The sequence below is a fragment of the Medicago truncatula genome, chromosome 3, assembly GCF_003473485.1.
Source record: "Medicago truncatula cultivar Jemalong A17 chromosome 3, MtrunA17r5.0-ANR, whole genome shotgun sequence".
Classification (NCBI taxonomy): Eukaryota; Viridiplantae; Streptophyta; class Magnoliopsida; order Fabales; family Fabaceae; genus Medicago; species Medicago truncatula.
Window position 1 is genome coordinate 42500459 of NC_053044.1, and position 16207 is coordinate 42516665.

Sequence of the window (16207 nt, forward strand, 5' to 3'; positions counted from 1 at the left end):
CTCTTAATAAGAGAGCAAATATTTAAGAGTGTTTAGATTGATGCTAGCACTATTTATAGAGAATTTTTTTGGATTTGATGTTGTTAAAGCAATTTATACATGTTTTACTATAATTGGAATCGGATCTTATAGGTTGTTAAGAGCCAACAAAAAAAAGTCATTAATTGTCATAGGGGTGATAATATCATTAAGAATAAGTCGTAAGTGGGTTTATGTCATATATATAATCAACTAAAAATACATATTAATGGTTGTGCCACTAGCAAAAATGGACAAAACAGGAATATGCATAATTTAATTACAGATCTTTTATTTGTTTTATGGTTTTTTCTAGATTACCTTTGAAGAATGGTGGGTAATTTACCCACCAACCAATGAAAATGATCAATTTGTTGATGGGGTCAAGATAGTTCATGGATACCACTTAAAAATGTGCTTATGTGGCTAATGTGTATTCGTTGGGGTAAATTACCCATCATTTTTTTATGGATACTCTAGTTGTCACCTTGTTTTATTGTTTAAAATTTGAAGATCAAGAATATGAACCGTTTAGTCATACGTAAATCTTTTGGGATAATGGATGTACGTATGTGTTGAAGAAAAAAATGAATGGTTACAACAGAATTATTTGTGCAAATTTGGAATGATAGTGTATTAGTGTGGGGCTCTAAGTTATAATAAAACGATTTCCAATATTTCATGTTTTGGGAACTATATATAAGACATGGTGGAATGAAATGTACAGTACTAGAAGGTTGTTTCCCTTTTTAGAGGAAACGATACATGAATCAAAATCAACGGTATAGTTAATTTTTCGTCATTCACATCATGAGTTTTGCTAGATAGATACACATATGCATATGATAACAAGTATATGACACTTAGGCCTAAGCCATTATAAACAACTTAGATTTTGTTTTTACAAGAATTGATTTTGAGTGAATTGATTCATTAAAATTGGTTTAGATTAAAAATGAGTTGCAAATAAGTAAAGTGATTTATATATGTTCGGATACATTCATATAAAAAAAAAAAGTTAAATTATAAATTTATATGTTAAAATCAATTCTAGAATTAAAAGTTATAAATAGTAGCTTCAGGTATAACTCATTTTAATCCCACAAATATGTTTTTTCAAAAAATGCCAAACATTATTTTATAGAGTTAGAATTCTTTACTTGAAAAACACTTCTAAGACATCTAAACATAAAACCAAAAACCCTCTTACTTTGAAGCTTCTACAATAATCACTTCTCATATATAAGCTATTTTCATATAACAAAAGATAAATAATGTCAAATAGTTTTCATGCAAGTAAAAAAGTTTATGAAAATAAGCCCATCTAATATTGCCAACTTTTACGTCATTCAACACCATATCAGCCACACAAACACTTTTATCACTTGCAAACTATAATGTCTACTAAAGTGATCATTTAATACCAAACCTCTGTCCAAGGATCGTGTCAAAATAGAGAACCTCACCATTATCTATAACTTGGTCCATTTGAAATCTATCTCCAACCCTAGGAATATCTCTCCACCATATTGAATCTCTATTTGGAGAATAACCTGTGTTAGTGAATATCAGTCAAATGGGCTTATAAGATCTTGAAAGTTGACTCTCATAGAGATAGGTCTCCTATGTATGATTTTACGTTGAACAAATTTATTATTATAAAGGTTTCTCTCTTTGCAAAATAGGGTCCCTACCAAGGATAATCTTCCTAGTCACCGAATAACCTCTTCAAATATACACCATGCTAGTGATTATGGATTACTTCAATGTTCTCAACATTTAGTTGCAGAATGTGAGTGTTTTGGTGATGTTTGAAATAAAGTTGTACTAGAATATAGATGTCCTAGCGAAGAAGATACTCACGCCAAGAGAAGACAGACGCAGCAAAGAGAAGATTGTTCTACAAAGTAGTGGATTATCAACCTAATCTAATTCAATTTAATTAACCAAAATATAAGCAAAAATAGAGATAGTTTTGTCAAAATAACTAAATTATAGCTATACTTCCTATTTTTATTTCACAAAATTTTATTCTCTCTCGTGTTCTCTCTTTCTCTAACTTCATTTTGACTCTTTTTTTCATTTATTTTTCACAAGCTTTTACTCTTAAATGAAAATACCTAACTAATGTTTATCACTTATGCATAAAAAATTACAACATCATACATATTATTATAGTTATAATTTATTATAAAAATCACATATGAGTTAAAAAATATCAATGTTTGTCACGGATAATTATAATTTATTATAAAATCATACACATGATAGATTTTTTTCTTTTTTTTTGAGAAAGCATGGTAAATGTTTGTTTTTGATCAATAAATTAAATTCATTAATTTTTTTTATCTTCTAAATAAAATTGAGAATAATTTATAGTAATTTATTCTAAAAGCACAACACATGATATCTTTTAATAAGAATGTTTATTGATTAAAAATGCACATTTTTTTTCATTTATATCTTAATAATATATTTTTCGGGGGATGTTAATAATATGTAATGGCCAGTTTTTATAACTATATTATTTATTTTTTTTACATATATGGTGAATAAATTTTTTGGTGAGGTGAGTTTAAGCTCATCAAAATCAAGAAGACCTCAATACTCAACGATCGTTTATTGAGGTTGTTACATATCTCCATTAAAGAGATCTTTATATTAGTGAAAGTTGAATATGCAATCTTGCATATGAGTCAACTCTTTATCGATTGAGTTAATTTTCATTAACTTGGACATACAGATACTTCCTATATCTGCTCTTATTGTTTTTTTCACATTTATTAAAAAAAGTTGATGATGTAGTTTTTTTTTTTTTTGAGAGAAGTTGATGATGTAGTTAACATGTCTATTTTGTGTATGAATGTAATTATCCTTCGTATATAAGTGGAGTAAATTTTTACTTTTCATATTTCAAAGCATTTAGTGATATTAATTAGATTTTTTTTTTGATAAATTGATATTAATTAGTTGTTTATTAAAAAAATCAATAAATTTAGTCAAAAAATAAAATAAATATGTCAATAAATTTTTTTTTTTTGTGTCAAGTCCAATAAATGTATTTAATAATTTGAAAGTGAAGTTATATTTAGAGATAATTTTTTAATCAACTAAATGCTTATATATAGGGACAACACAAAAGGAGTAGGTACTAATGCATGGATGTTTTGTTTTAGTTTTTTTAGAGGAAAATTAGCCGGCCTTAACTATAAATTGATCTACTAGTTACTATTTTTTTTAACCATATCTCCTATAATATTTGTAGGAGAAGCATAAATATTTTGGTTTAATTAATAAAATTATATAACAATGACGTGGAGATAAAATTTACACGTGTCAAATGAGTATGCTTACACATATATAATTAGCATATATTTTTTCTCTATAAAAATTAGTTAGTCTTTCAAAAGCACAACAACTTAGCAATAATTGCTCTGGTGCAACAATTTGACCTCCTTCTTCTTATCATACACAGTTTACTTAGTTTGATCAATAAGTTATTTACTTCTTTTTTTTTTGTAATTTTGAATTTTTTATGTAGAAGAGCATATATTTAATATTTGTGGTGCAAAGTGCAAACTAGTAAACTGTCAAAAGTAGATAAATTTCAACTTTGTTGCCAAAGCGACACATCATCACCATCAACTCATAAATCCATAATAAATCATAAATATAAAAAAATGGAAAGCAAAGAAGAGAAGGGATACGACTTACGAGAAATTCTAATATGGTCACAATATCACATAAAAATTGTTTGGTCGCATACATATAAGGAAGTATTTTTTTAATATTAAGGAGAAAATCGATAAAAAGATGATTGAATATTTTGAGGAAAATCTTTTTATGTGTGTGTCCAAACATTATAGATTTGGTCTTGCGATCATGGAAGAATACATCATTAGATGACATCGACCAATTACAATGTCGCTTGTGAAAGAGAGAAACACAAACATCGTGACATTGTCATTGTCCGATGTCACCAATGTCACCTAACTCTATGTAATCCATGCTTACAATGGATAAAAAGCTAAAATTCATTCTATCTCATTCATTCACTCTCAAAAAATTAAAAAAAAAAACTAAAAAACTCATTTTTCTCTCCTTCTATCTCTCAACCTCCTCCTCCTAATCATCATCTTCAAAACAAAACACCACACACACTCCAACGTTAATCCATCAAAAACCCATTTCAATCTTTGTTTCATTCATCCAAAGTTCTCGACTTTTTCACAAAAACATCATCAGATTCTCTTCAACCGATGCAAACACTGTTTCAGAATTCATTCATGTTTGTTTTATGTAATCATCGTTTCCATGCTTTTCTATAATCCGATCTGTTACGATCGTAATGCCACTCATCGGAAACATGTTCTTCATATGATTGTGTTCTGTTTCCCCTGAATTCTCTGTTTTTTTTTCGTTTCTTTTTTCCTTTTTTTTTTTTTTTTTTTTCTGGTTGCGTATTCAGCAAGTGTTCTTGTTGAATTGAATGAATTACCTTAATTATAATTCTCTGATCTAAAAAAGTCACACAAAAAAATAAATAAAAATTATTTTTTTTCAATCCTCTGTTTTTGGGTGTTCAACCATGAAAATGGAGGATGAATTTTCTGGTTTGATTTATGATTTTTACTGTGATGATGTTACTTTGATGAATCACGATGACTTCACGTGATTAAAGTTTTTAACTTTGATCACAAATAATTGAAAAATTCCTTTCTTTTTTTGGAATATCCAACACGTTAGAAGAATGAAATACTATACTTCTCCTCAAAGTTTTCATCTTTTGACTCATCTTCAAATACCCTTTACTTTTTTCCGTTTTTTCATGCTTTTTATTCATCTGGGTCATCATCTAATATCTAATCATAGTTTTTTGAAACGATCGGTGATGATTTTCTAATTTGGCTCAGGTTTTTGTTTTTTGTTTTCCTGATCCTTTATTTTTCTTTATAATCCTCCTATGAAATTGGAGGTTTATGATTTGGTGGGTCTAAAATCTAAATGCATGCCTTTTTGTGCTTGTAGTTCATGATTAATGATGTTATGATCAACCGATAAATTTGATCATAAAATTGAGTTTTTTTTTTTTTTTTTTTCCTTTTGTGTAACTTTGTGTCACATAATGAGTTTATGTTAAATGTTAAGTATGTTTCTCTTTGTAGGTTTGAGACCTGAGATTTGCTAGTGAATTATATTTTTGAGGTACACATTTTTTGCAAGTTAGTAAAATACCAATATGTAAAGTTTCACATGCTATAATTAGAGAAACATAGGAATTAATCAATTAATTAAATGTAGTAATAATAAATTTGCACATATTTTGGTAACTTAGATATTTTCTTCTGCAAAGTTTGAGGGCACTGCTTAGAGTTTTTGCAGTGCCCATGGATGCCACAACCAGCGGAACCCCAACTATCCAATACCATAACATCACTGACCAGACAATTACTGCCATTGTTGTTGCCACACCACTTCCGACATTTCAACGGCAACAACGCCAATGCTTAGGAAACTCTACTCCTGGAGAGTTTCCTTTGTCTGCTAGTCCCTCTATTGTCCTCCATGTCCTTACATCATGTAATTTGGATCCTCAAGACCTCGCTAAACTAGAGGCAAGTTCTATCTATGCTTATATGTATTTCATCTATCAAGTTGATGTTCTTGAATTGAATGCTATCTTTACCAATTGAGATTAAAGGGCATACACTGTTAGTGTAAAACTGATTTACATTGATATCCAATGAGAACATTTTATTTTGGCACTTCATATCATTAATTTTAAGATTCAATTACAACAGTTTTCTGACAAGTCAGAATCAGAATAGTGGATTCTCATTGGATGCATGTGTAAATTTGGTTTACATTGTCACTGCATCCCCTTTAAACTCTTACCAATTTACTAATACAAATAATGCTGCTGGCTTTGTTTTGTTATGTGTCTGTTGCAGGCAACATGCTCCTTCTTCAGGCAGCCAGCAAACTTTGCTCCGGACTTTGCGCTGTCGTTAGCCGAACTTGCTGCATTTGACATGTGCATGAAGAGAGCCATCTTTAAGCCAATGACAACAGAAGAAAGGCAAGATTTGAAGCAAAGGTGTGGAGGTTCTTGGAAGTTGGTTCTGAGGTATTTGTTGGCCGGAGAAGCATGTTGTAGGAGGGAGAAATCACAGGCAATCGCAGGTCCTGGTCACAGCATTGCTGTGACATCTAAAGGGGATGTTTATTCATTTGGATCTAACAGTTCAGGACAACTCGGTCATGGCACCACCGAAGAAGAATGGCGACCAAAGCCAATAAGGTTGTAACATGTAAACTTAAGTTTAAGTGGAAAGTGATCTTGTAGTTGATTTAAAAGTTAATGGAAGTTCATTATGTTTCAGAACTTTGCAAGGCATTCGAATTATACAAGCTGCTGCTGGTGCTGGGAGGACAATGTTGATCACTGATTCTGGACAGGTCTATGCATTTGGGAAAGATTCTTTTGGGGAAGCTGAATATGGAGGTCAAGGATCTAAAACTGTCATAGCTCCACGGTTGGTGGAGTCTTTGAAAAACATATTTGTTGTCCAAGCTGCAATTGGTAACTTTTTCACAGCTGTATTGTCAAGAGAGGGAAGGGTTTATACATTTTCTTGGGGTAGTGATGGCAAACTTGGCCATCACACCGATTCAAATGATATGGAACCTCATCCTTTATTAGGAGCTTTAGAAGACATACCTGTAGTGCAAATTGCTGCCGGATATTGCTACCTTCTTTGCCTGGCTTGTCAACCAAGTGGAATGTAAGCTCCAATCATTTCTTACATGTATTTACAGTACAAGTCTATATATCATTGTTAAGAGTCTCACATTTAATTAGATAAGGTCTGAAATTTTGTTTTTAAATGATGAGTAGCTCTCTCACCTTACAAGCTGATTTTTGAAGGGGTTGAGTTAGGCCTAATTCAAAATTGTAAGAATCCTCAAGCTTAAGATTCATGAAGGGGTCAAACATTGTTGATTCTTAATCTTAAGTTAACTAGTTTATAAATGTAACTTCATTCTTGTTGTATTTGAATGTTTTGTATGTCGTGCTTCCTTGACAACTTGCAGGTCAGTATATTCAGTTGGATGTGGCTTGGGTGGCAAGTTAGGACACGGAACAAGAACTGATGAGAAGTTCCCTCGTTTGATCGAACAGTTCCAGACGCTAAACCTTCAACCCATGGTTATTTCAGCTGGTGCTTGGCACGCCGCTGTGGTAGGACGGGATGGCCGTGTTTGCACATGGGGATGGGGACGATACGGTTGTTTGGGACATGGGAATGAAGAATGTGAAGCAGCACCTAAGGTAGTAGATGCATTGACCAATGTCAAAGCTGTTCATGTTGCAACAGGAGATTACACAACCTTCGTGGTTGCTGAAGATGGTGATGTTTATTCATTTGGTTGTGGAGAATCTGCTAGTCTCGGACATAATGCAGTAATTGATGCAGAGGTCAGCTTTGTTTATTCATTTATTCCATGACCATGTATGAAGGCCACATCATGCATTTAACGAATTGTTAATTAATAACCAATAATCTAAATAATGTATGTAGATTTAGACAGCAATGTAGCACCGACACATCAGATTGAAAGCATGTTTGCTTTTTGATACTTCTGACAAAACAGTGGTACAAGTGGATACATTCAATAGCTTATATTTTATCGGTGTCTACGTGTTAGTGTCATGTCTGGTGTGTGTGTCTGTTGGTGCTTAATTCAGTTATAAGCTAATAATTTAAATAATTACAATTCAAATATTTGTTAGCATATTGATAATGGTGATATTTTTGTTTTTAATGTTATGATTACAGGGCAACAGACATGCAAATGTGCTAAATCCAGAGCTTGTGACATCACTGAAACAGATCAATGAAAGGGTAGTACAGATTAGTCTAACCAATTCCATATACTGGAATGCTCATACCTTTGCTCTCACTGAATCAGGGAAGCTTTATGCATTTGGTGCTGGAGACAAAGGACAGCTAGGAATCGAACTTGTTGCCAACCAGACCGAAAGGGTAAATCCAGAACAGGTCGACATTGATCTTGGTTAACTGTTTGTGCTAATCACCAATTCTTTAAACGGTTTTTATCGTCTAATTTATGATCATCATGCATAGCATTTAGTGTTTAAAAATTCCTTGTCTATTTTGTAAATATAATCAAAAGAATGCATCAGTATCATGAAGGTCTAAGGTAGGTAGAACAGCTAACAAGGGCCTCAGCTACTGTCTTTATGGTCTTTCATATCGCTCTTAGGCTTCAACTGTTTGTTGATAGTTTTATTTATACATTGTTGAAGGTTCATTTGTTTAAAGTTTATAACTCTCCTTAATTTGTTTTCATAGCATCATTTGGTCTAAAATTGTTTGTCAAATTTATCATTCATAATTTATTTACTATTTGTTTACCTCAAAGCATGTGGCGTTACTTTTTCCTATCCATATTTTTCTTTTATAAAACAAATGATATGTCATTTATATACGTCTTATTAGTTTATTTTGAAATTAACAATTCTTTTTAATCACAAAGAGGCCGAAACCCTAAACAAGAAAGAACTACAAGTAAGCAAGTAGGGGAAGCTTTCACTCATAGAAATAGAAATTGTTTTGAACTTAAATCAACCAACATATACATGTCACCATTGTTTTAATATTTATTTTATTTTGATGCAAGATATGATATAAGTATTTATCTTTTTGTAAAAAATTCTGAAATTCAAGTAAAATACCAATGTATATTTGATTTAACGGACTAAAGTTTTGTTCTTGGTTAGTAGATATGTTCATACTTACAGCGCCACAAGGCCTAGAATAAGATGAGCTCTGATTGAGTGAACTTGTAGGAAACAAAAAAAATTAAGGAGATATGTTTATACTTGATGCTCTACAATGCCTTGAATGAGATTAGCTCTGTTTGATTGAACTTGTAGGAAACTAAAAAAATAAAATTAATGAACACAAAAGATTAGAATATTGCATTTTAGTGGTGGATCAAGTAGTAGGGGTAATCTATATATATAAAGGGAATTCACTATTTTGGGTTGGAATTTTTCTTTTATTTTTATCCTTTATTTAAACTATTTTATCATTTTTATAATACTATTTAAATTTAAATAATCAGTTAAAAAATTACCTAAATTTCCTTAAAAATATGAACATTCCGCAACAAAAGGAGGAACAATCAACAACGATATGAACAATATTAGACACTATAAAATTAAATTATCTTGACCTGGTGTGATAAATATCGTATTTTGGCGTAAAAAATTTCTTCCTATTTTACTCTTCATTTGATTATTTTTTATCAATATATCATTTATCAATATGGTATATCTCAAAACATTATGATATTGTTTGACCTATCTATCTTTACTTTTTAAGGCTTAAATATGCACATGATCTCTCTACAAATATCAAGTATTTTGGTTATAGTTTCTATAAATTGTTTTAGTCCATGTAAAATCTTTTTTTTTCTTGCTTTTAGTCCTTGTTGTTTTGGTTTAGTCCTTGCAAAATTGATTTATATTGAATTCGGTCATTGTAATATGTAGAATATTTGATTTTAGTCGTTCAAAATAAAGACTATTTAGGGGGGGGGGGGATATAATGGGGCTATTTACATTTTTAGGTATTTTGATGTTCAAATCATACAATGTAATATTATCATCATCTTTATTTTACCATTTTTTTTATTACCTTTAGCTATCTTAACCGTTAGTATATGACGAATGTTAATTTTTGATTGTCCTTCCCTTTTTCTTTCTCTCACATTTCATTTAATTTATGATTGAATTAATAAATTAACTAACTCAATTTATTTAATGAAGCGCAACTGAACAACAACACTAAAAAACTTGTTCTCTCTTATATTAGTTTAGTACTCAATTGTCAATGCAGTTTTTAATATGGAATATTAAATGTATTAATAATGTCGGTAAAACCTCTCTTATAAAAAAAAAAAAACAATTTTTCAACACTGAACCAATTATCATTTGCTTAATCACAAAAAAAAAAAAAAAAAAAAAAAAAAACAAACAGATGATTCTACTAAGATAAAACTTCATCGATTCTGGAACAAAGATAAAATCATGGAATATGTAGAATCTCGAGGATAATAATAGGAAGAAGAAAAAAAAAGGAAGTAAGAAGTGGAGGTATGATCCGAGTGACAAGAGACGGATACTGATTTAAGGGAAGATTGTGGCATGATGGGAAACAAGAAAATATTTTATGTGGGAATGTTCAGAAGTTTAAGTCGTCAATCTTATCTCCTTTGTTGGTGTTAGGTAATATTAACGAAATTCTAAAACCCAGACAGAGAAAAAAAATCAATCTATGACTATATATGCGATGAAAGACTTCAAGACATAGATGAGTAACATAGACTTACTACATTCATTTGTTGAATACATCCTTCACTTGATACTTTGGAAACTTAGTGAGTTGGTTGGATAGAGTGTTCGTACATACGGAAAAAAAAAAAAAAAAAAAAAGAAGTTAGAGACGCATACAAATTTAAAGAAATTGAGACAATATATCATAGAACGAGATTTATTTTCTTAGAAAATATTAAGATTGGAAACCAAAGACATGAATAAAGAAATTATTGATGAAAATGTTGCTGAGATAGAGGATATTCTATAAGTGTTAATATATGACAAAAAGAAATTGGACAAGCAGTGTAAAGAAGATAAAGAAATAAAGTTAGATATATAATCGTTAAACAACTTATAAAAGTGAGGATAATTCTGGAGGATATAGTAATTGAATCGAAAAAGGTACATACATTATATAAATATTTAAATACTATCGAGACTTTAATTATAAAACATGTAGACATGATACTACATGAAATTGATAAATTTGAAATAGACCACAAAGATAGGGACGTGAAAGAGGACGAAGTTGTTCAAAATATAGATAAAAGAATAAAGTATTTGACAAGTAGAATTGAAGGCATTGACATATCTATGAAAAATAAAAACCTTGTACATGCAATTTTTTATATTTACGAGTTAGTATTAAAAGGTTAAATACTCATTAGACCAGGAGTTAAAAAAATATACAAATACAATATGAGTATATTAGATCTATTAAAAATACTTTAAATATGAATATCAATTATACAACAATTTAGATGATTAATTAATGATATTAAATTAAAGATTAAAATGAAGGTTAAAAATTAGAAATATTATATCAATGAAGGTTGAAATGATATTAATTAATGATATTTAGATGAAGGAAAATCTAGTCCCAGGAGATTAAAGGGGAGGTCGAAGGTTTGAGAGAGGTGTTGGAACATCATAATAGTTATCTTTTTCAAGTTTTACATTTTATTTAAAGATTTCAAAAGGAAACCACGCATTTCATTCAAAGATTTCAAAAGGAAACTACTACATTCTAAATTATTGTTAAATATCAATAAACTAACAAGCAATTGATACCTAATTTAAAAAACAAAAATTTATCACCTGTCATAGTCTTGTGAGTTGTGACAACGAAGAAGCTAGCTCGAATGTAGTCTAGATTGACAAAAAAATAATATAATGTGACTTAACAAATAATTGAAGAAAAATAGAAATCAAAGTAGAAGATAATAAGAAAATGGATACTTACACGAAAGATATATCTCACAGTGAAAAAAGAAATCAAGGAGGTGGAAGAAGACGAAGATGAAGATTTAGCCCAAAAAAATCGTGTTTAGTCCTCGAGTGCACGAGCTCAAACACACAGTTGTGTAATTATACGTCTATATTAAAATGATTGTTGAAATGAATGTAAAAAATTATAAACTTTTTATCAATATCATAAATGTTGTCACTAAACGATGTGCTAAAATTTACCTTAACAACATAATTTACTGCTTACAACAATTATTTTAACAAATACAAAATATATCACATTCATTACTTGAAATAGATCAATTAATTGATTTATTTACGCTATTGTTTGAACTACGAATCAATGTATAACTTAACACAAAAATGGTGAAATAATAGTCGATGGTTAAATGATTATTCATTGTTTCATTGAAGATTCTTGTTGTAACATACATTTTAATCTAATTACACTTCACAATTATCATTTGATTGAGTTTTATAATTTAACCAGATATATTTCTACGGGTATTCACTTCCAAATTATAATTTTTCATTAACTTTAACTAAATTCGTAATTCATTAACTTTAGCTAACTTAATTCGTAATAAATGATAAATGTAAATTTTTATTTCTTCATCGCTTTTTTTTTCTCACATTTTATTTCGTTTATGATTGAATTAATAATATATTTAACTTATTTTCTTTGTTGTAAATGAAAAAATGTAAAATAACAATAACATAAAAAAAATTATCTTATCTCAATTTAGTGCTTGACAATTTAGTTTTTAATATGTAATATTAGAGGTATTAATAATTTCAACAAAACCTCTCTTATTAAGGAATGTTTATTGACACTCAATCAACTGTCGTTTGCTGAATTGAGATAAAACATGATGATTTAACTGAGACAAAACTTTATCATAGGTCGAATAAAGATAAAAACGTGTAATGTATAGAGTTTTTCAGCGACAATAACGTTATTTAAAGGAAATGAATAAGTTGAGATATGATCCTAACATGAGATAGTCGTTATTTCAAGAAATTTAATAACTCAACAAATTACTGTAGATGAATCTAGATTTAGGAAAAACTACGGCATAAAGAATGTAAAAAATATGTTGTAAATGTATCTTTTATATTAAATTATGCAACAAATGATTGCAAACAAATAAAGATTTTACGTTAAGATGTTGAAAAACATAAGTTGTACACCTCACCTCCTTTGATGGTGTTTGGTGATTTTAATGTAATTTTCAAACACAAGTAAAAAAATAATTAAATGTGACTACATTTGAGATGAAAGACTTCAGAACATGGATAACTTCATGATATTTTAGAAACTTTGAAAACTAATTATATAAACCATTTTTACATGCTAGACTAGGTGGAAAAACATTTCAATGAGATAAAGATGTGAGTATTAGAGACTTATTTTTTTTTATCACTCCCCTACGTTCCGTATAAATGAAATCTATGAAAAAATTGGTCCATAATGAACCACTTTTTTTCACCCTTGGATTCATCAACCTATTAAATCTTATCATGGTCGATAAACACATGATCAAACTCATCCAACTCAATCACTCTCTTTGATTTATAAGATTTTAGAAGTCTTACGTTAACTAATTAAATTATAAATATATTAGATAATATAATATTAAAAATAAACTCATATGTACTTTGAAATTTTATTATAGATGTGATGTTATGAGTGACTATGGATATGGTATTGGTATAATTCAACTCAGTACCTACAAAGCAAATGAAAAACTCAAAGTTGTGTTATCCAAGATGGTTTTCTCATTGTAAAAAAGATGGAACTTGTTTAAGTTTTGCAAATGGTGTTTCTATGACATGAAGAAAGAGTAGCAGTGATTGGAAGTTTGGATTAAAGATGAGCCAATCACACTAGAAAACTAGGAATTGCATATGCTATGAGTTTGATTTTGTATTTTTTGGGATTTTGAGAAAGAAGAGTGAGCTTGCAGGGAGACATGTGAAGTTGATGAGTTAGTTTTGGTGTGGATATACGATAATAAGAACTAGTGAATAATCCAATCTAAGGGTAGATAAAATTGATCCATCATAGCCCAATACTTCAATGGGACCAAACTAAACGACACCACTGCCCCTATATAAATTGTGTGATTCAAAGAGTTGAGACCCTAAGAAGGATGATGATAGTTTTTGAAACTTTGATTTTAAAATATGCATGATAGATAAAGATCACAAACATATGAAGGAAAAGTTAGAGGTGTATCAACATTTAAAGAAGTTGATATTTTATATTAGTAAATAAAATTTGTATTTTTGAAAAATATTGGAAAACATATAAGTAAGTTGAGGTAGACAACCAAAAAAGTAGATAAAAAAATTGATGATCAAAATGTTGCTAGATAGAGGATAATCTATTAGTATTGATATATGACTGAAAGAAGTTAGGTAGTGTAAAGAAGATAACAAAAAAAGTTGGATATGCAACCGTTAAATTATAAACAACTTGTAAAGGTGCACATAATTATGAAGGATATATTAACTGAATTAAAAATGATACATACATCACATAAGTAGTTAAATGCTATCGAGAATCTAATTTCGAGATATATAGAGCTGATAATACATTAAATTGATAAACTTGAAATATACCACGAGTATAACGACATGATAAATGATGAATATGTTCAAAACATAGATAAACAATAAGATATTTTACAAATAGAATCGAAGGCATTGGCATATTTAGGGAAGATAAAAACATAGTACGTTTAGTCTTTTATATCAACGAGTTAACATTGAAAGGGTAAAAAACTCATTTGACTGCGAGTTAAAAAAAAATACAAATACATTATGAGTATATTATATCTATTAAAAATACTTCAAATACGAATGTCAATTATATAACAACTTTATATTGATTAATTAACGATATTAAATTGAAGGTTGAAATGAATGTTAAAAATTAGAAACATTTTATCAAAATTATGTATCATGTCACTAAACAATGTACTCCAATTCATCCAAACAACATACTTTACTGCTTACGACATTTTTTTATTAATAAACATCAAATATATCACATTGATTTTATGATATGACAGATTAATTGATTTATTAACATTATTGTTCGAGTTACCAAAGGATGCATGACTTAACACAAAAATGGTGAAATTTTAGTCAATGATCATGGTTACCTAGTCCTTATATTATTTTATTCATTCTTGCTGATGTTTTATGCTTTTATATTATTTTTCTATGTCTACTATGATCATGAATGAGCATAGTTTTTAGTCTCTAGAGTCTAGATTATAAAAGAAATCCAATTATATGCTTTTCACAATCCAAATTCTTTCTTTTTGTTACGGGCTTCAAAACTTTTTAATTCAATCTTATTGCTCTTCACATGTGTAGCCCTAGAAGTATAGTTATCTAATATTAGATATCGAGCGATGGATTGAAATCGATAAATAGGATTAGATAACTATATGACTATAATCATACGGTCTTAGACATCAATCGATAGACTGAAATGTGTGGGTTGATGTCAAACATATAAGATTGAACAAGAGCTTCCAAGCATGAAAGTAATCTAGATTCTCTTAAGACGATATGGAGATCAAAATTGATCTTACTGATTTTGTCAACAATTCTGCTATAAAAATAATGTTTTGTTGGCTTCAAGACACACTTTAGCATCTCTGAATGGGGACATTAGTTTACATCATCTTTATAATTTTGATTCCCATTACAAATAAAAAGAATTGATGATGTAGTTTCTATCTTTGTGGTGAAACAGCAATCCTAAAGCGTTTTTACATTATTGCACATTTTCTATCAGAAATCGTTTCTACAAACTATCAATCTTTTAGCTAATCACCATAGAAAAAAAAGAATTAATGCTCAACAAAGTCCATGTGAGATCAATAACTTTACTCTGCAATATTACATTGAAACTATTTTTATATTAAATTTCTTAATATATACGACTTTAGAGTTAGATTCACGTAAGTATTTGCCTAAATAATTAATAGTATGGCTATAGTATGAATTTGATGTCAATTGTCAGCATATACTTTAGATGTGATTGATGGAGAATTAACACACTTTTAGAATTATGAAGACCGTCGTTGCGAGAGATCAAGTGTGTTACAATGACGAATAATTATTATATGGACACAAAGCTTTGGTCACACTCATAAAAAAGAGAAAAGTAAGAAAATTTAATAATTAAATAATGAGTTTTTTAATTAATTATGTGATATTCATTTTTATGAGTGTGTGACCAAATCATGTGTCTAAATCTTTAGGTCCACACAAGAATTGCTCACGAGACAATAATTAAATAAGTGAATGATTGAGGGCAACAAACTCTCATTGAGTTTCACAAAATTGTCCAACCGATTGTACCATTCAACAAAGGTAGGGGTGTTCGTAGGTGGGTTTAGGTTGAGTTTGGCCAAACCTAAAACCAAACTAAATAGGGTACTTCGGTTTGGGTGAGGTAAGATAACCACTCGTTATACTATTGAGCGAGTTTGGGCAAACTCACTGATTTTT

At 29.5% G+C, this 16207-nt stretch overlaps 1 protein-coding gene across 7 annotated transcripts; it reads left to right on the forward strand.

The window, feature by feature from the left end:
* Positions 1-4059: 4059 nt before the first annotated feature.
* LOC11408930 (ultraviolet-B receptor UVR8) lies at positions 4060-8425 on the forward strand. Of its 7 annotated transcripts, none has more exons than XM_024778206.2 (7): positions 4060-4317; positions 5184-5223; positions 5354-5633; positions 5970-6319; positions 6402-6803; positions 7114-7498; positions 7860-8425. In XM_024778206.2, exons 3-7 carry the CDS (start codon positions 5406-5408, stop codon positions 8100-8102), a joined length of 1608 nt encoding a protein of 535 aa, XP_024633974.1. In that variant the 5' UTR covers positions 4060-4317; positions 5184-5223; positions 5354-5405; the 3' UTR covers positions 8103-8425. The 7 variants fall into 7 exon arrangements, with proteins under 7 accessions (XP_024633974.1, XP_003601869.1, XP_024633976.1 ...); XM_003601821.4 differs by having other exon boundaries at positions 5372-5633; XM_024778208.2 differs by having other exon boundaries at positions 5390-5633.
* The last annotated feature ends 7782 nt before the right edge of the window (positions 8426-16207 follow it).

Excerpts from the sequence above, each read along its gene's own strand:
- LOC11408930 (XM_039831621.1), top strand. The coding sequence starts at position 5,406 with ATGGATGCCACAACCAGCGGAACCCCAACTATCCAATACCATAACATC. Across the intron at positions 6,320-6,401 it reads TGGCGACCAAAGCCAATAAG|AACTTTGCAAGGCATTCGAA; the intron begins GTTGTAACATGT and ends ATTATGTTTCAG. Across the intron at positions 7,499-7,859 it reads ATGCAGTAATTGATGCAGAG|GGCAACAGACATGCAAATGT; the intron begins GTCAGCTTTGTT and ends TTATGATTACAG.